At 39.9% G+C, this 24,964-nt stretch overlaps 1 protein-coding gene across 5 annotated transcripts in view; it reads left to right on the top strand.

Annotated features, from left to right (window-relative positions):
• The window catches only part of PLEKHB2 (pleckstrin homology domain containing B2), a 49,412-nt gene extending 24,804 nt beyond the window's left edge, over positions 1-24,608 (top strand). For 3 of the 5 annotated variants that reach the window (XM_060153123.1, XM_060153124.1, XM_060153127.1), the window contains 2 exons: positions 9,774-9,882; positions 21,828-24,608. In XM_060153123.1, the coding sequence (XP_060009106.1) occupies positions 9,774-9,882; positions 21,828-21,964 (246 nt within the window). In that variant the 3' untranslated portion in view covers positions 21,965-24,608. The remainder of the gene's footprint in view (positions 1-9,773; positions 9,883-21,827) is intronic. The other 2 variants (XM_060153125.1, XM_060153126.1) reach the window with 2 other exon arrangements.
• The last annotated feature ends 356 nt before the right edge of the window (positions 24,609-24,964 follow it).

The raw sequence follows: 24,964 nt of genomic DNA, 5'->3' as shown, positions 1-24,964 counted from the left end.
GATTTGTTTGCCATCTGTATAACTTTGTCATTTCCACAGTGTTATATACATGGAATCATATAACACGTGATCTTTTGAGATCTTTTGATGTTTTCACTAAGCACAACGCCCTTGAGAGTCATCCAAATTGTTGCATGTGTCAATAGTCTGTTCCTTTTCATTGCTGAGTAGTATGCCATGGTATGGATGTATCACATTATGTATTGAACGTTTACCTATTGGGAGACATTTTGGTTGTTTCTAGATTTTGGCTGTTACCAATAAACCTTATGTGAACACTCATGTACAGGTTGTTATGCAGACATAAAGTTTTATTTCCCTGGGATAAGTGCCCAAAAATGTAATTGCTGAGTTGAATGTATGGTAAGTATATGATTAGTTTTTTAAAAAGCTGACAAACTGCTTTCCAGAGTTTCTCTACTATTTCTCTTTCCCATCAGTAGTGTATGTGTGGTTTACTTTCTCTGTATCCTCACCAGCATTTGCTGTTGTCGCTGTTTTTTATTTTAACTATTCCGATAGGTGTGTAGTGATATTTCACTGTGATCCTAATTGGCGTTTCCTATAGCTTGTGATGTTGAACATCTTTTTATGTGCTTGCTTGCCATCCATATATCCTGTTCAGTGAGATGTGTCTTCATGGCATTTGCTCATTTTCTACTTGTTTTATTATTTTTTTATTGTTGAGTTTTGAGAGTTCTTATATATATATGTTTGAGATAGGAATCCTTTGTCAGATATGTGATCAGTAGCATATCTTTTTATTCTCTTGACAGTGCCTTTCACAGAGTTTTAAATTTTGATGCAGTCCAATTTATCAGTTTTTCCTTTTATGGACTGTGTTTTGTTGTCATGTTTAACACTTCACCTAGACCAAGTTTCCCAAGATTTTCTCCTATGTTATCTTCTGAAAGTTTCATAGTCCTAGGATTTATACACGAGTCTTTTCTGTTGTCAGTTAATTTTGAATAAGGTGAGAGGGTTATGTTGAGGTTCTTTTTTTTTTTTGCATATGGATGTCCAATTGTCCCATCACTATTTGTTGAAAAGACTGTTAATCCTTTCTGGAATTGGTTTTGCATCTCTGTAAAAAATCAGTTGGCTGTATTTATGTGTGTCTGTTTCTGGGTTCTCTGTTCCATCCTCTGATACCACACAGACTTGATTACTGTAGCTATATATCAATAATAAGTCTTGAAATTGGGTAGGCTGATTCCCCCCACTTCATTCTTCCTTTTCAGAATTCTTTGAGCTATTCTGATTCCACTTACTTTCCATGTAAATTTGTCTAAATGTACAACAAAATCTTTCTGGGATTTTGATAGAAATCAGGATTTTGGGGGAAGCATTGACATCTTTATTATGTTGAGCTTCCAATCCATGAAAATGGACTGTCTATTTAGATCCTGTTTGATTTTTTTCCACTAGCATTTTGTAGCTTTCAATATATAAATCCTGCATGTTTTTTGTTAGATTTATACTTAAATATTTCTTTTTTTTTGAATTTTTGTATATGGTATTTCAAATTTCATTTTCTCCATGTTTATTGCTAGTATATAGAAAAACAGTTGATTTTTATATGTTGATCTTGTAGCCTGTGAGCTTATTACTAAACTCACTTATTAGTTCTATAAGTATTTTATTTTATAAATTTATTTATTTATTGGCTGTGTTGGGTCTTCGTTGCTGTGCACGGCTTTCTCTAGTTGCAGCGAGCGGGGGCTACTCTTCGTTTGCGGTGCGCGGGCTTCTCATTGTGGTGGCTTCTCTTTCTTGCCAAGCATGGGCTCTAAGTGCGCAGGCTTCAGTAGCCGTGGCTCGTGGGCTTTAGAGCGCAGGCTCATTAGTTGTGGCGCGTGGGCTTAGTTGCTCCACGGCATGTGGGATCTTCCTGGACCAGGGCTCGAACCCATGTCCCCTGCATTGGCGGGCGGATTCTTAACAACTGTGCCACCAGGGAAGTCCAAGTATTTTATTTTAGATTCTTTGGAATATACTACATAGACAGTCATGTCATCTACAAATAGAGTTATTTCTTCCTTTGTAGTCTGTGTACCTTCTGTTTCCTTGCCTTGCCTTGCCTTATTGCCCTGGTTAGAACTTCCAATATTATATTGAAGAGCAGTGGTGAGAGCAGGCATTCTTGCCTTGTTCCTGATTTTATGGGGAATGCGTTCAGTTTTTCCACACTAAGTGTGATGTCTTTTGTAGATGTTGTTTGTCAAGTTGAAGAAAGTCCTTCTTTTTTTTAGTTTTCTGAGTGTTTACCATGAATGGGTGTTGGATTTTGTCAAATACCTTTTCTGCATCAATTGATTTGGTCATGTGATTTTTTTTAAACCTTTTTTTTTTAAACTTAAATATGGTGGGTTACATTGATTTTTGAATACTGAACCAGCTTTGCATCCCTGGAATAAATCTCACTAGGTTGTGGTGTATAATTCTTTTTATTTATTGCTGAATTCTATGTTTGCTAATATTTATTAGGTGTTTTTGCAACTGTATTCATGAGGGATATTGGTCTGTAGTTTTCTTTTTTTGTACTCTGTTTTATTTTTTTATCAGGTGATACTGACTTTATAGAAGTTAAGGAACTGTTCCATGCTCTTGTATTTTCTAGAAGATATTGTGTAGAAGTGATGTTAATTCTTCTTTAATCATTTGGTAGACATTTCCAGTGAAACTGTCTGGGCCTGCCTGGAGATTTCTTTTGGGGGATATTTTAAATTACAAATTCTGTTTTCTTAATAGTTACAGGACTATTCATTCTCTATTTCATATTGAATGGGTTGTGGTATTTTATACTTTTTGAGGAATTTGTCCTTTTCATTTATATAAGTTGTCTAATTAATGTGTGCAGCTCTGTCGTTTGGTCCATACACACTTATATTTTCTTGGTGGATTAACCCTATTATCATTATGTTATGTTCTTCTCTGTTTCTGATAATTTTCTTTAGTCTTATGTCTACTCTATCTGATATTAATGTAGCCACTTCTGCTTCCTTTTTATTAATGTTTGCATGATATCTCTTTTCGCATCTTTTTTCTTTCAACATGCATATTACATTTGAAGTTTCTTATAGACAGCATATAGTTGGGTCATCCCCTCATCCCCCCATCTGACAAATCTCTATCTTGTAACTGGTATATTTAGGCTATTTACATTTTTTTATTGTGTAAGTTTAAGGTGTACTATATGTTATTTTGATACCTTTATATATTGTAAATGATTGCAAATGTAGCAATATTTATTACACTACATAATTAAAGTATGATATTATTGTCTATATTCATTATATGATGGATTAGATCTCAAGGCTTATTTAATACTTGTTACAAGTTTGTACCCTTAAACACCATCACTCTTAACCTTCCCCACAGACCATTTGCATATGATGTAATTTTGATACGTTAAGTATGCCATTTTATTTTTTGTTTTCCTTTGGTTCTGTTTTTCATTTCTGTATGTTCTTTTACTTAAGCTTTTTGTGAGTTACTAGAACATGTTTTATTTTATCTTATTATTTTTTTATTTTTATTTTTATTTATTTTTTGGCTGCACTGCGCAGCTTGTGGGACCTTAGTTCCCCGACCAGGGAGCTAACCCAGGCCCTTGGTGGTGAGAGCGCAGAGTCCTGACCACTGGACTGCCAGGGAATTCCCATAGAACATGTTTTAGAATTACATTTTGATGTGTCTGTAATGTTTTGAGTATCTCTTTGTATTGCTATTTTAATGGTTGCTCTAGTTGTTACATTATACATGTACACATATTTTTCAAAGTCCGGTGTTCACATTTTACCAGTCCAGTGAAGTATCAAACCATTACCTCTAAATTCCTTTTTTCTCTCTCATTTTATGGTATAATTGTTTTAAGTATTTCTTTTACATGTATTGAGAACCATATTAGATGGTGTTATAGATTTTGCTACAGCTGTCAAACTTATTAGAAAAATCAAGATGTGATTTTTATTATGTTCACATGTATTCTGCTTTGACCATATTTTTTTACCTCCTGATGTTTCAAGATTTCGTTTATTATTTACTGTTTAGTGAACTTCCTTTTGTCATTCTCTTAGGATAGATCTGCTGGCAACAGATCCTCAGTTTTCCTTCATCTGAGAATGTCTCAATTTCATCTTTGTTCTGAAGAATATTTTCAGTAGTATAGAATTCTGAGTTGACATTTCTTTCAGCACTTGATAAATGTGTGCTATTTCCTCTGGCCCTCCTGATTTCTGATTAGAAATCTGCTATCATTTGAATTTTTTCCCCCGTGTACGTAGTGCATTGTTTCTGGCTACTTTCCTTGTCTTTAGTTTTCAGAAATTTGACTCTGATGTGTGTATTTGGGGATTTATCTTATTTGGTGTTCATTCAGTTTCTTGAATACGTAGGTTTATGTTTCTTGCTAAATTTGGGAAATTTTAACCTATTATTTCTGGAATGTTGTTTTAGACCCACCCTCTTTCTCTAATGAAACTGATGACGCAGATGTTAGATGTCCCACATGTCTCAGAGTTTTTGTTTATTTTTTTCTTCAATCTGCTTTTTCTCTGTTCTAATTAGGTAATTTCTACTCTTTATATTCATGTTCATTGATTATTTGTCATCTCTATTTGTTGTTGAGTCCATTCATTGAATAATTTATTAGTTATTTTTATATTTCTAAAATTTTCATTGGTTATTCTTGATATATATCTTTATATAGTTTTTCCTGATATTTTTCTGGTTTTGTGGAGACTTCCTGTTTCTTTTATGAATTTCAAACATGTTCTTAATTACTTATTGAAATATTTTAATGATAGCTGCTTTAAAATCCTTCCCAGGTAATTCCAACATCTTTGTCATCTTGGTGTTGGTCTCTTCTGTTGTCTTTTGTCATCCAGTTTGAGATCTTCCTGGTTCTTGGTATGACGAATTATTCTTTATCAAAACCTGGACATTTTAAATATTATAAGACTGAATCTACTTAAGTCTTGCATTTTAGCAGACTTCCTCCTAATGCTCCTCTGCTGCGTGAAGAGGGGGTCTGCTTTGTTCCTTCATGTAACAGTGGAAGTCCAGGTTGTCCCCTGGGTCGCATTTGACACTGGCTCATTGTCACTGCTGAGAGGGCTGGGAATTCAGGCCCTTCTCTAGGTCTCTGCTGACACCAGCCTGCCTGGGAGTTGGAGGGACTTTCCCTGCTGCTCCCCACTAGCCTTCACTGATACTATGGTTACTGATAAGAGGTTGTGGAAGTACTTGCTCTCCACTGGGTCTCTGTTGATCCTACTCCAGCAGGACAGGAAGGGGCATCTTGTTTCTTCTGGGCAGAGATGGGAGTTCTGGCTCCTTGCATGGTCTCCACTGACACTGTGGTATGGGACTGGAGGTGGCCTGTTTCCATCTGATAGCGATGAAATTCCCAGCTTCCCACTTGGCCTTCTCTGACACTGTTTGAGATGGGGGTAGGAGAGCGTCTTTCTCCATACTGGACTTTGCTGGTGGGAGTAATAGCCACAGCTATTTTTGTGTTGTTTGGCTGGAGTGGAGTAGTTACTGCCAGAAAATGGTCTCTCTTGCCAGATTGGCCTTTTCCTTCTTAGGCTCTGGGTAGAGACAGCAGACTTTCCTTGAGGCAGACCAAGAAAGGTCTGCACACGTTGGCATTTCTTGGTTGCTGCTTCTACATTATCCAGTCGGATGTAGGAGGCAAAAAGAAAACCCAGGGAACTCACTGTGTGTCCTTCTTAGGGTCATGGAGTCCCTAGACAGTCACCTGCTTTCTCTCTACCTTTCAGAGTCTCCTTGTGTTTGTTGTATGTATAGTGTCCAGGGTTTTCAGTTGTACTTAGAAGGAAGAATAGGGAAAACAACGTCTGCGTCTATTCTGTCTTACAGAAGCATAAATTCTGTCTCCTGCTTTTGTAAGATAACAGGTTTAGATCTACATGAGTATTTGCCAGGCCATAGCTCCCTGTTCTCCCCTGTGTATAGCCTTTGTCACATAATGACAATAATTGTAATTGTCTGTAAACATGTCTGCCGTCACCACCTGTGAGCTCATAAAGAAGGTCAGGCCTTTCATCTCCGTATTTCCCAGTATACAGTAGTCCTTTACTTGGTCAGTGGAGGCAGTTCACTGCCCATTTCTGGCAATGCCCTTTCATAGGCATGTCCTTGTGGAAAACTGCCAGTCACCTGCCCAGGCCTCAGACCTCAGACCCCCCAGTATCAGTCTTTTATATTCTCCTGCCAGGAACTGCTGGTAATTGGGCTGGGGAGGGTTTTGCTGCTAGGCTGGCTTCACCAAGAGAAAACTGGCTTTGGATGAATCTCGTTTATTTCCTGGTCCAAACTGATCATTTTAGAGATGAACAAAACAAGGCCTACAGTAGTTAGATGACTTACTGAAGGTCAAGTTAGTGGTACAGCTGAAATGAAATTGGAATCTCTGGCAAGTCCAGTTCTCTTTTTTGTTGTGTTTTCCACCTACTTTATTTTACAGCCTGAAAGTAGATTCCAGTTGTGGGTTTGTTTTTTTAGGATCTTAAAACAAAGAGCATAAGCACACTGTCTCATGTTCTTTATTTATTGTTATTATTTTTAAAATATTTATTTATTTATTGGGCAGCACCAGGTCTTAGTTGCGGTGTGCGGGATCTTTAGTTGCGGCATGGGAATGATCTCTTAGTAGTGGCATGTGTGCGGGATCTAGTTCCCTGACCAGGGATTGAACCTGGGCCCCCTTCATTGGGAGCGTGGAGTCTTAGCCACTGGACCACCAGGGAAGTCCCGTCATGTTCTTTATTTTTTTAATAGAGTGTCAAACTTTATTGACTGCAACTTGGAGAACCAATTTTAATATATTCCCGGTGGTTTCCAAATCGTATTTTTCAAAATTGAGGTATAATTAACATGTAACATTTTATTAGTTTCAGGTATGCAACATAATGATCTGTATTTGTATATATTGCAAAATAATCACTGCATTAGGTCTAGTTAAAATCTGTCACCATAAAGAATTTTTTTTCTTGTGTTGAAAATTTTTAATACATACCCTCTTCGCAACTTTCAAATATGCAGTATAGTATTATTAACTATAGTCACCATGCTGTATATTATATCCCCATGATTTATTTATTTATTTATTTAATTTATTTAATTTTTGGCTGCATTGGGTCTTTGTTGCTGCACGTGGGCTTTCTCTAGTTGTGGTGAGCGGGGGCTACTCTTTGTTGCCTTGTGCGGGCTTCTCTTTGCGGTGGCTTCTCTTGTGGAGCATGGGCTCTGGGTGCATGGGCTTCAGTAGTTGTGGCTCACGGGCTCTAGAGCGCGGGCTCAGTAGTTGTGGTGCACGGGCTTAGTTGCTCTGTGGCATGTAGGATCTTCCCAGACCAGGGCTTGAGCCCGTGTCCCCTGCATTGGCAGGCGGACTCTCAACCACTGTGCCACCAGGGAAGCCCCCAAGATGTCCTTTTTTAATGGCAGATTAATATTCCATTGTATATTTGGACCACATCTTCTTTATCCATTTGCTGATGGACACTTAGGTTGTTTCCATATCTTAGCTATTGTAAATAATGATGCAGTGAACATGGGGATACAGATATCTTTTTGAGTTAATGTTTTTGTTTCCTTTGGATGAATACCCAGAAGTGGAATTGCTGGATCAACTGTTAGTTCTATGTTTAATTTTTTCAGGAACTTCCTTCCATTACTGTTTTCCTTTTTGGAGGCACCAATTTATATTCCTGTCAGCTGTGTATGAGGGTTCCCTTTTCTCCACATCCGTGCCAACACTTGTTATTTCTTGTCTTTTTTTTTTTTTTTTGTGGTACGCAGGCCTCTCACTGTTGTGGCCTCTCCTGTTGTGGAGCACAGGCTCTGGACGTGCAGGCTCAGTGGCCATGGCTCACGGGCCCAGCCGCTCCGTGGCATGTGGGATCTTCCTGGACTGGGGCACGAACCCGTGTCCCCTGCATCAGCAGGCGGACTCTCAACCACTGTGCCACCAGGGAAGCCCTCTTGTCTTTTTAATAATAGTCATTCTAACAGGTGTGAGGTGATACCTCATTGTGGTTTTGAGTTGCATTTCCCTGATCATCAGTCATGTTGAGTATCTTTTCATGTGCCTGTTGGCCATCTGTATTTCTTCTTTGGGAAGTTGTCTATTCAGTTCTTCGGCCCATTTTTTAATCAGGTTATTTTTTTGCTGTTGAGTTGTATGAGTTCCCTATATGTGATTTGCAAATATTTTCTCCCATTCAGTAGGTTGCCTTCTCATTTTGTTGGTGGTTTCCTTTGCTGTACAGAAGCTTTTTAGTTGATGTAGTCCCACATTTATTTTTGCTTTTATTGCCTTTGCCTTTGGAGTCAGATCCAAAAAATCATCACCATGACCAATGTCAAGGAGCTTATCACCTTTGTTTTTTTCTAGGAGTTTTATGGTTTCAGGTCTTACATGTTTAATCCATTCTGAGTTAATTTTTGTGTATGGTATAAGATAGTGGTCTAGTTTCATTCTTTTGCATGTGGCTGTCTACTTTTCCCAGCACCATTTACTGAAGAGACTGTCCTTTCCCCATTGTATTCTCTTGGCTCCTTTGTTGTAAGTTAATTGACCATATACACTTGGGTTTATTTCTGGGCACTCTCTTCTGTTCCATTGATCTGTGTGTCTGTTTCTATGCCAATACCATACTGTTGTGATTACTTTGTAGTATAGTTTGAAATCTGGGAGCATGATGCCTCCAGCTTTATTCTTCTTTCTTTGGCTATTTTGGGTCTTTTGTAGTTTCATACAAATTTTAAGATTGTTCTGTTTTTGCAAAAAAAGCCATTGGAAGTTTGTTAAGGATTGCATTGAATCTGTAGATTACTTTGGATAGTATGGACATTTTAACTATTCTTCCAATCCATTAGCTTGGAATATCTTTCCAGTTATTTGTATTTTCAGTTTCTTTCATCAGTGCCTTATAGTTTTCAGTGTACAGGCGTTTCACCTCCTTGGTTAAATTTATTCCTAGGTATTTTATTGTTTTTTTGTTTGTTTTGCTTTTTAATTTTTATTTTGTATTAGGGTATAGTTGATTTACAATGTTGTGTTAGTTTCAGGTGTACAGCAAAGTGATTCAGTTATACATACACATATATCTATTCGTTTTCAGTTTCTTTTCCCATATAGGTTATCACAGTATTGAGTAGAGTTCTCTGTGCTATACAGTAGGTCCTTGTTGATTATCTATTTTATATATAGTAGTGTGTATATGTTAATAATTTATTGTTTTTGATGCAATTGTAAATGGGATCGTTTTCTTAATTTCCCTTTCTGAACGTTTGTTATTAATGTATAGAAACGCAACAGGTTTCTGTATGTTGATTTCGTATCCTGCAACTTTACTGAATTCATTTATTCTTACAGTTTTTTTGTGGAGCCTTTAGGGTTTTCTATATATAATATTCTGTCATCTGCAAGTAGTGACAGTTTTACTTTTTCCTTTCCAGTTTGGATGCCTTTTATTTCCTTGTCTAATTGCTCTGGCTAGGCCTTCCAATAGTATGTTGAATAAAAGTGATGAGAGTGGACATCCTTGTCTTGTTCCTGATCTTAGAGGAAATGCTTTCAGTTTTTCACCATTGAGTATGATGCTAGCTATGGGCTTGTCATATATAGCTTTTATTATATTGAGGAATGTTCTCTTTATACCCACTTTGTTGAGAGTTTTTATTATAAATGGATGTTGAAATTTCAAAATTGTATTTCTAATGGGCCTATATCTTTTCAGCAGGCATACGGCTATGGTCCATACAGTGGTGCATACCCGCCAGGAACTCAAGTTGTCTATGCTGCAAATGGGCAGGCTTATGCTGTACCCTACCAGTACCCATATGCAGGTAACTTATGCCAGCCTTTCATTCCTTGTTTCTCTTCATTTAGTGAGTAGATCAATAAAGCCTGAAGAATTTTTATTTCTCAATTTAAGGTGAGCTATGTTTCTTCTGGTTAGACTAGAAATCACTCCACTACTTAAAAAAAAAAAATCATTATATATCTTCACACTGCTTCACAAAAGTTAGAGTGGGCTTGATTTTTAAAACTTCACTATTGTATCCAGATTCATCCCCAAGAAGAGAATTTGTACTTACTGAAATTCATTTACATTAAGAAGCAACCAAACTAAGAGGCCCATTTTAAGGGATAAAAGGTAATCTTTCTCTTTTTTTTCCTTCTGGTAATATCCTTCAAAAATTATCACTACTTAGGTGTGATGTTCCATTTTGCAGGTGAAGTAGAGGCCTGGGAGGGCTTATGTTTATTCTGGGCTTTTAATGGGTTCCTTTCATCTTCCACCTCACCCAAAACAAGTTGTTAGGTATGAATGACTGGCCTGTGTAGGAGGCATCAAGTCCTAGGTGCAGCATGGTCAGGGGAAGTCTACAGGGCGGAGGTGCAGGAATATGCTGGCGCCTACAACCAGGGCAAGAGGGACTAGAGCTACGTGCCTGATGGCCTGAAGGGTGAGGCCACACCCAGACCCCAATGAGCAGGTGAAGTCAGGCAGGGGCAGGTCACAGTGGATATTGCTTGTCAGAGCGACACACAGGAGAGTGAGTTGGTGAATAGACTGGAATGGGAGCCCAGAGCTTTCCAAGAGATCAGAACTCTAAGTGGCTGTGAGCAAACCTAGCACAGTGCCTTAACGCAGAAGCAGTAGAAGGAGAGTGTGTTACCAGAAGGGTGTGTGGTCACTGATATTAATGCCGCAGAGAAGCCAAGGGGGCTGCCACGGGGTCTCTGGATTTGGCCGGCCCCAGACTCAAAGTGTCCTTTTGGTTAGTGGTGGTTACTTTGGTTTCTCATGCATTAGCACCTAATACAAGAGAGTTTCTCCTGTTATCTGTGTCTGGAATCTGATGCAGTGCACTCATCTAGCATAGACTGAAGGATTCTGCCTTGCTTGATTTTTTTTTTTCATGTCAAGTTGAAAACTGATAAAATAATGATGCTGAAAAATGAACTATCTGTCTATCCTCTAATCCTAGCACAACTATTTTTGTTTGAATTATTTTCCCCATGTACAATAATTATTTCATCTTTGTTATCTTACATTACTTTTTGCATTCTATTCTCATTTTATCAATAAAATTTTATGTATTTTGTTCAGAGTGCTACATAATCTTCTTAAGTATTTTTTTTTTTTTTGTGGTACGCGGGCCTCTCACTGTTGTGGCCTCTCCCGTTGCGGAGCATAGGCTCTGGATGCGCAGGCTCAGCGGCCATGGCTCACGGGCTCAGCCGCTCCGTGGCATGTGGGATCTTCCCGGACCGGGGCACGAACCTGTGTCCCCTGCGTCGGCAGGCGGACTCTCAACCACTGCGCCACCAGGGAAGCCCATTAAGTATTTTTAATGATTGCATACTGTCATGTGGGGTGATGTATTATTAGTTAAGCCTTTACTTTTTTCTTTTCATTTTTACTATCGTAGATATTGCTTTGAATATTTCTAATCATTTTCTTTTTCATTCCTGTTAAATATGTCTTAGAATACATTTCTGATTTCTCTATATTAAATTAATATGTCAAAGGGCAAAAACATTTTTGTTTCTTTTGATACCATTAAAAAATTATAAAAGTTTTCAAACATATAAAAGTAGAGACAGTAAATGAACTGTCAAATTTGCCTGTTACCAGCTTCAACAGTTACCACATCTTGTTTCACCTGTACCTTCTCTCCCCACCTCTGGATTGTTTTGAGGGAAATTCAGACTTTATATCATTCCATCTGACAGTATTACAGTAAGTCTTGATACCATTTACCAAGTTAATTTCCAGAATAGTTCATCAGTTTATAATGCCACTAGGAGTTAGTGATGTACTGGTTTCTCTGTAGTCCCATAAAGATTACCTGTTGTTGTGCTCTGAAAGGTTTTTTTTTTTTTTTGTGGTACGCGGGCCTCTCACTGTTGTGGCCTCTCCCGCTGCGGAGCACAGGCTCTGGACGCGCAGGCTTAGCGGCCATGGCTCACGGGCCTAGCCACTCCACGGCATGTGAGATCTTCCCGGACCGGGGCACGAACACGCGTCCCCTGCATCGGCAAGCGGACTCTCAACCACTGCGCCACCAGGGAAGTCCTGAAAGTTTTGGTAGGGTCTTAACATGGAGTCAGGTTGCTTTAGTTTACATTTGTATGATGACTGGCAAAGATAAACATTGTACAGTTGTTTACAAATTAGATTTTCCCTTGTATGAATTATTTTTTTCCCCATTTATTTTGGGGTTGGTGGTCGGTTTTTAAGCCCTAGCCTAATCGTCTGATGAGAACCAGTATTTTATTCAGCCCCTAGGCCACAGACTGGGATAATCCCAGCTGTTCCTAATTCTGTACAAAAGCAGAAGTTCTGTGCTTGTGCTTGTGAAGGGAATTTCTGTACATAGGATTCCATCCTTGCCTTTGACTTTGATGATGAAAAAAGAGACAGCACACTTGGGGCCACCTCAGAATACTTGCTACTGAGGGCTGAGTGCAGTCCATAGGCATTCGGCATTTGTGCTGTGACCAGCTAGCAGGGTGCTTGCTGTGGAAGGGCTGCTCAGTAGTGGTCGTCCCACTGCAGCATCGTGCTGGTAACCAGACAGGAGCTCTTCAGTCAGCCTGTCTAAGATACTCCGGTGCTTTGCCAGCTTCATGACACACTGCCTTGCAGTGTCCATAGAGGCCCTGGTCGTGCAGAGAAGGTTAAAGTCCTTCTCTTTAATATGATTGGGGACTGGTGGCCGGGCAGCCAATTTAAAAGTGCTCAGAGTGCCGTGTACACACTATAAGTATTCTGTTTTAATTTTCCCACGTTAGTGGACATTTGTTCAGCTGTCTCTTGTTGTGGTCTTGAGGTCTTTGGTTTGAGTTGGCTCCTTTGGTTAGAGTGCTCTGTTTGTCTCTTACAGAGATGGTACTCATGTGACACATAATTGCACTACAGTTTCCAGGGCCAAGTCTGAGAGCAGACCTCTAGATTTTGTGATTCTTGGTGTCTCCTCCCCCATCTTTTATTGTTTACTCAATTCGTTGGTTTGATGATAATTTGTAAAAGTTACTTGCCTTTATTTAGACTTTCCTAAAGTATCTAACTTAATTGTCATAGAAACAGTATCTGCTTTTTCTACATTCGTGTTTTGATCATTTATGTAAAGTTTAGTTAAATTAGTTAATTAAAATAAGTACAACTTGGAAATGTCCCTAGTTGACTTTGTTAAGGACTTAGCTCCTGGGACTTCCCTGGTGGCGCAGTGGTTAAGAATCCGCCTGCCAATGCAGGGGACACGGGTTCGATCCCTGGTTTGGGAAGATCCCACGTGCTGCGGAGCAACTAAGCCTGTGTGCCACAACTACTGAAACCTGCGTGCCTAGAGCCTGTGTTCCACAGTAAGAGAAGCCACCGCAATGAGAAGCCTGCGCACCACAACAAAGAGGAGCCCCCGCTCGCTGCAATTGGAGAAAAGCCCGCATGCAGCAGCGAAGACCCAATGCAGCCAAAATTAAATAAATAAATAAATTTATTTTTTTTAAAAAAGGACTTAGCTCCCTGGTAGGAACAGAAGAAGTTGGCTCCTGGGCATGCATTGAGGAGATCCCTCTGGGGGTCTAACGGAGGGAATGCAGATTTAGATTTTTCAGGGGATCTTTTTTTTTTCTTTTTTTAAATGTGGATTAAACATTTTTTTTTTTACATCTTTATTGAGTATAATTGCTTTACAATGGTGTGTTACTTTCTGCTTTATAACAAAATGAAACAATTATACATATACATATGTTCCCATATCTCTTCCCTCTTTCATCTCCCTGCCTCCCACCCTCCCTATCCCACCCATCCAGGTGGTCACAAAGCACCGAGCTGATCTCCCTGTGCTATGCGGCTGCTTCCCACTAGCTATCTACTTTACGTTTGGTAGTGTATATATGTCCATGCCACTCTCTCACTTTGTCACAGCTTACCCTTCCCCCTCCCCATATCCACAAGTCCATTCTCTACTAGGTCTGTGTCTTTATTCCCATCTTACCCCTAGGTTCTTCATGACATTTGTTTTTTCTTAGATTCCATATATACGTGTTAGCATATGGTATTTGTCTTTCACTTTCTGACTTCACTCTGTATGACAGACTCTAGGTCCATCCACCTCACTACAAATTACTCAATTTCATTTCTTTTTATGGCTGAGTAATATTCCATTGTATATATGTACCACATCTTCTTTATCCATTCATCTGATGATGGACACTTAGGTTGTTTCCATCTCTTGGCTATTGTAAATAGAGCTGCAATGAACATTTTGGTACATGACTCTTTTTGAATTATGGTTTTCTCAAGGTATATACCCAGTAGTGGGATTGCTGGGTCATATGGTAGTTCTATTTGTAGTTTTTTAAGGAACCTCCATACTGTTCTCCATAGTGGCTGAACCAATTCACATTCCCACCAGCAGTGCAAGAGTGTTCCCTATTCTCCACACCCTCTCCAGCATTTACTGTGTCTAGATTTTTTGATGATGGCCATTCTGATGGTATGAGATGATATCTCCTTGTAGTTTTGATTTGCATTACTCTAATGATTAGTGATGTTGAGCATTCTTTCATCTGTTTCTTGGCAGTCTGTATATCTTCTTTGGAGAAATGTCTATTTCGGTCTCTGCCCATTTTTGGATTGGGTTGTTTGTTTTTTTGTTATTGAGCTGCTACTTGTAAATTTTGGAGATTAATCCTTTGTCAGTTGCTTCATTGGCAAATATTTTCTCCCATTCTGAGGGTTGTCTTTTGGTCTTCTTTATGGTTTCCTTTGTTGTGCAAAAGCTTTGAAGTTTCATTAGGTCCCATTTGTTTATTTTTGTTTTTATTTCCATTTCTCTAGGAGGTGGGTCAAAAAGGATCTTGTGTGATTTATGTCATAGAGTGTTCTGCCTATCTTTTCCTCTAAGAGTTTGATAGTTTCTGGCCTTACATTTAGGTCTGTAATCCATTTTGAGCTTATTTTTGTGTATGGTGTTAGGGAGTGTTCTAATCTCATACTTTTACATGTACCTGTCCAATTTTCCCAGCACCACTTATTGAAGAGGGTGTCCTTTCTCCACTGTACCTTCCTGCCTCCCTTATCAAAGATAAGGTGACCATATGTGCGTGGGTTTATCTCTGGGCTTTCTATGCTGTTCCGTTGATCTATATTTCTGTTTTTGTGCCAGTACCATACTGTCTTGATTACTGTAGCTTTGTAGTATAGTCTGAAGTCAGGGAGCCTGATTCCTCCAGCTCTGTATTTTGTTCTCAAGATTGCTTTGGCTATTAGGGGTCTTTTCTGTTTCCATACAAATTGTGAAATTTTTTGTTCTAGGCCTGTGAAAAATGCCAGTGGTAGTTTGATAGGGATTGCATTGAATCTGTAGATTGCTTTGGGTAGTAGAGTCATTTTCACAATGTTGATTCTTCTAATCCAAGAACATGGTATATCTCTCCATCTATTTGTATCATCCTTAATTTTTTTAATCAGTGTCTTATAATTTTCTGCATACAGGTCTTTTGCCTCCTTAGGTAGGTTTATTCCTAGATATTTTATTCTTTTTGTTGCAATGGTAAATAGGAGTGTTTTCTTGATTTCACTTTCAGATTTTTCATCATTAGTGTATAAGAATGCCAGAGATTTCTATGCATTAATTTTGTATCCTGCTACTTTACCAAATTCATTGATTAGCTCTAGTAGTTTTCTGGTAGCATCTTCAGGATTCTCTATGTATAGTATGTCATCTGCAAACAGTGACAGCTTTACTTCTTCTTTTCCGATTTGGATTCCTTTTACTTCCTTTTCTTATCTAATTGCTGTGGCTAAAACTTCCAAAACTATGTTGAATAAGAGTGGTGAGAGTGGGCAACCTTGTTTTGTTCCTCATCTTAGTGGAAATGGTTTCAGTTTTTCACCATTGAGGACGATGTTGGCTGTGGGTTTGTCATATATGGCCTTTATTATGTTGAGGAAAGTTCCCTCTATGCCTACTTTCTGGAGGGTTTTTATCATAAATGGGTGTTGAATTTTGTCGAAAGCTTTCTCTGCATCTATTGAGATGATCATATGGTTTTTCTCCTTAAATTTGTTAATATGGTGTGTCACGTTGATTGATTTGCATATATTGAAGAATCCTTGCATTTCTGGAATAAACCACCCTTGATCATGGTGTACGATTCTTTTACTGTGCTGTTGGATTCTGTTTGCTATTATTTTGTTGAGGATTTTTGCATCTATGTTCATCAGTGATATTGGCCTGTAGTTTTCTTTCTTTGTGACATCCTTGTCTGCTTTTCGTATCAGGGTGATGGTGGCCTCGTAGAATAAGTTTGGGAGTGTCCCTCCCTCTGCTATATTTTGGAAGAGCTTGAGAAGGATAGGTGTTAGCTCTTCTCTAAATGTTTGATAGATATCGCCTGTGAAGCCATCTGGTCCTGGGCTTTTGTTTGTTGGAAGATTTTCAATCACAGTTTCAATTTCAGTGCTTGTGATTGGTCTGTTCATATTTTCTATGTCTTCCTGATTCAGTCTTGGCAGGTTGTGCATTTCTAAGAATTTGTCCATTTCTTTCAGGTTGTCCATTTGATTGGCCTAGAGTTGCTTGTAGTAATCTTTCATGATCTTTTGTATTTCTGCAGTGTCAGTTGTTACTTCTCCTTTTTCATTTCTAATTCTATTGATTTGAGTCTTCTTCCTTTTTTTCTTGATGAGTCTGGCTAATGGTTTATCAATTTTGTTTATCTTCTCAAAGAACCAGCTTTTAGTTTTATTGATCTTTGCTATTGTTTCCTTCATTTCTTTTTCATTTATTTCTGATCTGATCTTTATGATTTCTTTCCTTCTGCTAACTTTGGGGTTTTTTTGTTCTTCTTTCTCTAATTGCTTTAGGTGCAAGGTTAGGCTTTTTATTCGAGATGTTTCCTGTTTCTTAAGGTAGGATTTTGTTGCTCTAAACTTCCCTCTTAGAACTGCTTTTGCTGCATCCCATAGGTTTTGGGTCGTTGTGTCTCCATTGTCATTTGTTTCTAGGTGTTTTTTAATTTCCTCTTTGATTTCTTCAGTGATCACTTCGTTATTAAGTAGTGTATTGTTTAGCCTCCATGTGTTTGTAGTTTTTACAGATCTTTTCCTGTAATTGGTATCTAGTCTCATAGTGTTGTGGTCGGAAAAGATATTTGAAACAATTTCAGTTTTCTTAAATTTACCAAGGCTTGATTTGTGACCCACGATATGATCTATCCTGGAGAATGTTCCATGAGCACTTGAGAAAAATGTGTTTTCTGTTGTTCTTGGGTGGAATGTCCTATAAATATCAATTAAGTCCATCTTGTTTAATGTATCACTTAAAGCTTGTGTTTCCTTATTTATCTTCATTTTGGATGATCTGTCCATTGGTGAAAGTGGGGTGTTAAAGTCCCCTACTATGAACGTGTTACTGTCGATTTCCCCTTTTATGGCTTTTAGTATTTGCCTTATGTATTGAGGTGCTCCTATGTTGGGTGCGTAAATATTTACAATTGTTATATCTTCTTCTTGGATCGATCCCTTGATCAGTATGTAGTGTCCTCCATTGTCTCTTCTAATAGTCTTTATTTTAAAGTCTATTTTGTCTTATATGAGAATTGCTACTCCAGCTCTCATTTGGTTTCCATTTGCATGGAATATCTTTTTCCATCCCCTCACTTTCAGTCTGTATGTGTTTCTAGGTCTGAATTGGGTCTCTTGTAGACAGAATATATATGGGTCTTGTTTTTGTATCCATTCAGCCAATCTGTGTCTTTTGGTGGGAGCATTTAAGGTAATTATTGATATGTATGTTCCTATTCCCATTTTCTTAATTGTTTTGGGTTTGTTATTGTAGGTCTTTTTTTCTGTTGTGTTTCTTGCCTAGAGAAGTTCCTTTAGCATTTGTTGTAAAGCTGGTTTGGTGGTGGTGAACTCTCTCACCTTTTGCTTGTCTGTAAAGGTTTTAATTTCTCCATCAAATCTGAATGAGATCCTTGCTGGGTAGAGTAATCTTGGTTGCAGGTTTTTCTCCTTCATCACTTTAAATATGTCCTGCCAGTCCCTTCTGGCTTGTAGAGTTTCTGCTGAAAGATCAGCTGTTAACCTTATGGGGATTCCCTTGTGTGTTATTTGTTGTTTTTCCCTTGCTGCTTTTAATATGTTATCTTTGTATTTAATTTTTGACAGTTTGATTAATATGTGTCTTGGCGTGTTTCTCATTGGATTTTTCCTGTATGGGACTGTCTGTGCTTCCTGGACTTGACTAACTATTTTCTTTCCCATATTAGGGAGGTTTTCAACTATAATCACTTCAAATATTTTCTCAGTCCCTTTCTTTCTCTATTCCTCTTCTGGAACCCCTATAATTCGAATGTTGGTGTGTTTAATGTTGTCCCAGAGGTCTCTGAGACTGTCCTCAGTTCTTTTCATTCTTTTTTCTTTACTCTGCTCTGCAGTAGTTATTTCCACTATTTTATCTTCCAGGTCACTTATCCGTCCTTCTGCCTCAGTTATTTTTCTATTGACCCCATCTAGAGTATTTTTAATTTCATTTATTGTGTTGTTCATCGTTGCTTGTTTCATCGTTAGTTCTTCTAGGTCCTTGTTAAATATTTCTTGCATTTTGTCTATTATATTTCCAAGATTTTGGATCATCTGTACTATCATTATTCTGAATTCTTTTTCAGGTAGACTGCCTATTTCCTCTTCATTTGTTAGGTCTGGTGGGTTTTTATCTTGCTCCTTCATCTGCTGTGTGTTTTTCTGTCTTCTCATTTTGCTTATCTTACTGTGTTTGGGGTCTCCTTTTTGCAGCCTGCAGGTTCGTAGTTCCCATTGTTTTTGGTGTCTGTCCCCAGTGGCTAAGGTTGCTTCAGTGGGTTGTGTAGGCTTCCTGGTGGAGGGGACTAGTGCCTGTGTTCTGGTGGATGAGGCTGGATCTTGTCTTTCTGTTGGGCAGGTCCACGTCTGGTGGTGTGATTTGGGGTGTCTGTGGACTGATTATGATTTTAGGCAGCGTCTCTGCTCATGGGTGGGGCTGTGTTCCTCTGTTGCTAGTTGTTTGGTATATCGTGTCTCACACTGTAGCTTGCTGGACATTGAGTGAAGCTGAGTGCTGGTGTTGAGATGGAGATCTCTGGGAGATTTTTGCCGTTTGATATTACGTGGAGCTGGGAAGTCTCTTGTGGACCAGTGTCCTGAAGTTGGCTCTCCCACCTCAGAGGCACAGCACTGACTCCTGGCTGCAGCACCAAGAGCCTTTCATCCACACGGCTCAGAATAGAAGGGAGAAAAAGTAGAAAGAAAGTGGGGGGGGAGAGAGAGAGGGAGAGAGAAGGAGAGAGGGAGGGAGGGAGGGAGGGAGAGAGAGAGAGAGAGAGGAGAGAAAAAGGATAAAATAAAATAAAGTAAGATACAATAAAGTTATTAAAATAAAAAATAATTAAGAAAAAAAATTTAAAAAAGACGTATAGAACCCTAGGACAAATGGTGAAAGCAAAGCTATACAGACAAAATCTCACATAGAAACATACACACAAAAAAAGGAAAAGGGGAAAAAAATCATAAATCTTGCTCTCAAAGTCCACCTCCTCAATTTGGGATGATTCCTTGTCTATTCATGTATTCCACAGATGCAGGGTACGTCAAGTTGATTGTGGAGATTTAATCCGCTGCTTCTGAGGCTGCTGGGAGAGATTTCCCTTTCTCTTCTTTGTTCTCACAGCTCCCGGGGCTCAGCTTTGGATTTAGCCCCGCCTCTGCGTGTAGGTCACCGGAGGGCGTCTGTTCTTCTCTCAGAGAGGATTTGGTTAAAGGAGCCGCTGATTCGGGGGCTCTGGCTCACTCAGGCCGGGGGAAGGGAGGGTTATGGAGTGTGGGGCGTGCCGTGCGTTCTCCCCTGGAAGTTGTCCCTGGATCCTGGAACCCTGGCAGTGGCGGGCTGGACAGGCTCCCTGGCAGGGAGGTGAGGAGAGTGACCTGTGCCGCGTCTCGCACCCGTCTCTGGAGTTCCTTTAAGCAGCCCTCTTAATCCCCTCTCCTCGCGCACCAGGAGACAAAGAGGGAAGAAAAAGTCTCTTGCCTCTTCGGCAGGTCCAGACTTTTCCCTGGACTCCCTCCCGGCTAGCCGTGGTGCACTAGCCCCTTTAGGCTGTGTTCACGCCGCCACTCCGACCGAAGCCCGAGCCTCAGCTCCCAGCCCCGCCTGCCCCGGTGGGTGATCAGACAAGCCTTTCGGGCTGGTGAGTGCCGGTTGGCACCGATCCTCTGTGATGGAATCTCTCCGCTTTGCCATCCGCACCCCTGTGGCCGTGCTCTCATCCGCGGCTCCGAAGCTTCCCTCCTCCGCCACCCGCAGTCTCCGCCCGCGAAGGGGCTTCTAGTGTGTGGAAACCTTTCCTCCTTCACAGCTCCCTCCCACTGATGCAGGTCCCGTCCCTATCCTTTTGTCTCTTTTTTCTTTTTTTGCCCTACCCAGGTACGTGGGGAGTTTCTTGCCTTTTGGGAGGTCTGAGGTCTTCTGCCAGCGTTCAGTAGGTGTTCTGTAGGAGTTGTTCCACGTGTAGATGTATTTCTGGTGTATTTGTGGGGAGGAAGGTGATCTCCGCGTCTTACTCTTCTGCCATCTTCCCTGTCTCCTCTCCAGGGGATCTTTTAATTAGGTCAGCTTACAGGTTCCTACTGTATTACATTTCACTAGTTGGAGTTGCCTAATTGAAATTATTTAAATTTCAAGGCTGTGATAGTGAATGCTACAGTTCACCAGTTTTGTAGTTTAAACATACTGCCCTCAACCCCTGTGTGCCTCACTTTTGCCTGTCTATAAAATAGGGATAACAGGAAGCTCGACTCATAGGGTTCTTGTGAGGATTAAGTGAGTCAATGAATGTAAATGCTTGTAATACTATACGTGCTTAGACTAGTAAGCACTTGTAGATGTTAGCCTTTAGTGTCACTGTTGGTTTCACTTCCATTCTTCATCTACGTGGACATATCACTATTGGATTAATCTGTTTCCTAGGGTTGAACTGCTAAGGGAATAGTGGGTCAAGGAGGAAAGTTAACACTATATGTGAGCAATTTTAAAGCTAATTAGCTATTGGACAATATATTGTGAAGCATAGAAGAGAACAAGCAATACATTTCCAGTTGTAAGCTCTAATTGTGCAAATAAACTTTAAATTTGTTTAAAGTTTGCTTTTTAGAAGTTTTCCCCCTAGCATAAATATTTTTCCCCATAAAGACATAAGGTTAAAAATGAAGAGCAGGTTAGGTTAGCAGATTAAAGGTTTAATATAAAAACGGTTTGCATGAATACTAAGAAGCTAATTAACTTCTAGGTGGGTTTTTCTTCTTAGCTGTCAGTGGGGATTCTTCTCTCCCATTGTCTCTAGGCTCTGTGTGTCTCCCACACTCCTTGTCTGCCTGCCATCCTGATGAGCAGAATGTGCGGGGCTGAAGTGGACATTGGAGGCTGGGGGTTGCTGCTCCATTAGGATTCTGCTCTCTGCAGTGTCTGGGACTGTGGACCTTGGGAAGCTGCGCATCTTGATTTTCTCTGAGTGCCATCTTAGAAATGGAGGTGTCCTCCTCACTTGGCCAAGTGCAGTCACCTTCGCCTGTGGTGGAGGAGAGCTGGGGAGCAGTCACTGCAGTCACCCCACCAGCGCTCCGAGGGAGGGGTGCAGTGCATGGAGAAACCTCTGGAAGGGTCCCAGTCAAGTGAGCCATCTTTTTGAGTGAATGTGGGACTTCACAAACTGCTCCTATTTTTTCCTTCTTTTCTAGGACTTTATGGACAGCAGCCTGCCAACCAAGTCATCATTCGTGAGCGGTATCAAGACAATGACAGTGACCTGGCGCTGGGCATGCTGGCTGGAGCAGCCACAGGCATGGCCTTGGGGTCTCTGTTCTGGGTCTTCTAGAGTCCTTGGAACCTGGATGTGCATAGCTTCTGATACCCTGTGTGCAATAATATAATTTGCAGGGCATTTCTGTTTGTTATAAATGTTTTTAATAATAGTTTTAGTAGTTCTTTTGAAAGTAGTGACATCATACTTATAACTAATCCATATATGTACCATGGAGAAGGCTTTGGAGTGCTGTTAAAACGTGGACTATTTGGGGGCACTGGCTCATTCTAGGAGTTTTTTTATGGAACTCTCAGAATACCTTATTTGAACACACCTGTTTGGAAAGGGCATTTTCCTTTTAGAGTTAGGCCTTAGTGCTTAAGGGGTAGTTATTTTAGTGTTACGCGAGTAACGTCGTGATGTATGAGTGGTGAGTGATTGTGGCAAGAAGAACTGCAGCTGTTTTGGTTTAATGCCAGACTTTGAAACCTCAGACCAGACCTGGATGCACATTACTTCAGGAGTCATAGGCTGGAACCTTCCTGAGGCAAAGGTGTGATATCGCCACAGCCTCTGGGGCTCTGCAGGCTTCCAACAAAACCGACTGTTTAGGATGATGGGCGGGATGGCGGATCCCCCGCTTTAAAATGATGCTTTTCATTTTATTTTTACTAGTTTGTTTTTGGTAGTGATCTTGGAAAACATCCCAAATTAGGAGTAGGCTTGAGTCTCAGCGTTTTAGGGCTTTATCATTTAAAACTTGAACAAGACAAAACAATTACAAACAAGTGTGTAGAGGTAGATTTGCTTTATTCAGAGGCATCATGTTTTAAGTGTTTGAGTGTTTTTATTGCCACTTCAGCCTACTTATAGCTTAGTTTTCTACTTGTTGAGAAAGTAATATTAAGAGAATGGTGAGGAAAGTGGAATGAGAGCCATAGTTACAGTGTTATTGTTTCAGGGGATTGGGCTGCACTGAGGGTCCTCTTTCCCACCCTTCTGAAGACTGCTAAAGAGCCCGTTTCCTGTCCTGTGCAGGACTGGGGCACTGTGGCTGTCCCTGAGCATTGGGGTGCGTGGAACCCTGGTGGTGGCATGGTGGGGGAGACTCAGGTTACAGATGGGAGTTGCGGCCTAAGGACATGAATGACCTGCTCAGGGTATTACTCCACCTGACCAGGACACTGGCCTTGTTTTCATTCTTGACTCAAATGTCACAGAGAAGCTTAAAACCATTTAATTTGAGCCCCAACTATGTGTGAAGCTCTGGAAGACTTCGTGCATTTTTCTTATTTCTTTATTTATGTAAATTTTAAAACATCAGTTATTCCAGTTTTCTGTCCTGCATGCTTTTAAAAATGTACTTTTACAAAGGCAGTTTAGCGCATTGAAGGTCTCTACTCCTGTACTCCATGTGACCCAATTTTCCATAAAATACACTCCTAGTAGCACAAATTCCGTTTTTATTCTATGTGGGCAGTTACATACATAGTCTTTTGTTTCACTGATCAACCCACTCCATCTCTAAGGCAGACTTAAATAGATCTATCTCCGTATGAAACCAGATGCCAAATGAACTTTGTGGTGACCGCAGGTGTGTTTTCCTAGCCAATTCTATTGCACTTGTTGACACTGGAGAGTCTGTTTCCAGCTGAAAAGAAGTATACTTGGCTGTCATCTCTTTGGATGTTTGACATGGTGGAAAGTTGCCAGATGTGATGTGTGACGACACTGGTTTTCATGGTTAAAAATGTTGCTTTAGTTATTTTACATCGTATGTAGTAAGAATGGTTCTTTTCAGGTGGTAATCATTATTCGAGCTGTATGTTTTACTTACAAAATACTAAACTCAGTTTTTAATGTTGCATCATTTTGAACTTGGAGTTACTGGAACCACTGGTACTGAGTTACGTCAGTGAAACGCCTTTGAAGCAGATGGTCTCCTTGTGTTTCCCTGGCTTCCCTCTGACAGAAGGGGGAGAGCTATGGACTGAAACTCGTGCACACGTGTGCCCCCCCATCTTCAGTCCCTGTCCCCAGCGGGGCCAGTCCCACTGGGCATCTGTAGTTGAGTCTGGAAGTTCACTGTCACTAGTGACTTGATCCTGAGAGGAAATGCATACTCTGTATAAAGATGGGCTGAGATACTTCATTTCCCTGGCCCCAGCTCTCATAGATGCTAGCGCTTAGGTAATCCTAAATCAAGAAGGTGAGTTGGAAGGAACTTGTTCAGGTTTAGTCAGTATTTTACTTCCATGTGTACTTTTAACTGGTTGGCTGTTGACATTGCACACATGCCAGTTGGCTTGTTTCTTAGCTCTGTTCTTTTAATTCCTTGAGTTAAATTCAGGGTCTTAGATGTAAAGAGAAGGGAGAGACCCGTGGTTGTTTCAGATCATCATTCATGAAACGGGCCAGACCGGGACACAAGATCTGGATCATGGGAGAAGTTCCTGCCATTGAGACAGAATGGCCCACATTTATTTTCTACATTACTTGTGATACTGTGTGATCTTTCTCCTTCCCAAGTTTATGTAGACACCAGCATGTGATGCAGTTCCATTTTTTTCTCCTAGGGTTGATCTTTTTTTCTGATTGCTTGCCTGTCTCTAGTATTCTGTTGTGTCCTCAGAACCTATTTTTCCCTGTATATGCAAATTGTATGTTTATAAGTGAAAATGTTAATACATTAAATGATTGTTAACCTTAAAGCATATTTCATTGACTTCTATTGTTTTTTTAAAATTCAATTTATTTAAACTATAAAGATAAAAACGGTTCATGCGTTTCTCCCATCCCCACCCCCTAGCTCTGACAATCATGAATCTGGTTTTGTTTTTTTTTTTCATTTATTTTCTAGTAACACAGTCAGCTTTTTCTGCTGCATCACAGGCAATAAGAATGCCTTTTATTGAGTATTCCATAAGTGCTAGGGAATGTATTGTCACATCAGAAAACAATAACTTATTAAATTCCTATATTAACTCCATAAGGGATGTATTATCCAAGTTACTCTGGATGAAACTGAGGCTCAGAAGTTAAATTCTTTTCTTGGGAGCACACAGGTAGTAA

Source organism: Lagenorhynchus albirostris, chromosome 6 (genome assembly GCF_949774975.1).
Source record: "Lagenorhynchus albirostris chromosome 6, mLagAlb1.1, whole genome shotgun sequence".
Lineage (NCBI taxonomy): Eukaryota > Metazoa > Chordata > Mammalia > Artiodactyla > Delphinidae > Lagenorhynchus > Lagenorhynchus albirostris.
Note: the sequence above shows the minus strand (reverse complement) of the source record. Positions and strands in the feature narration are given on the sequence as shown.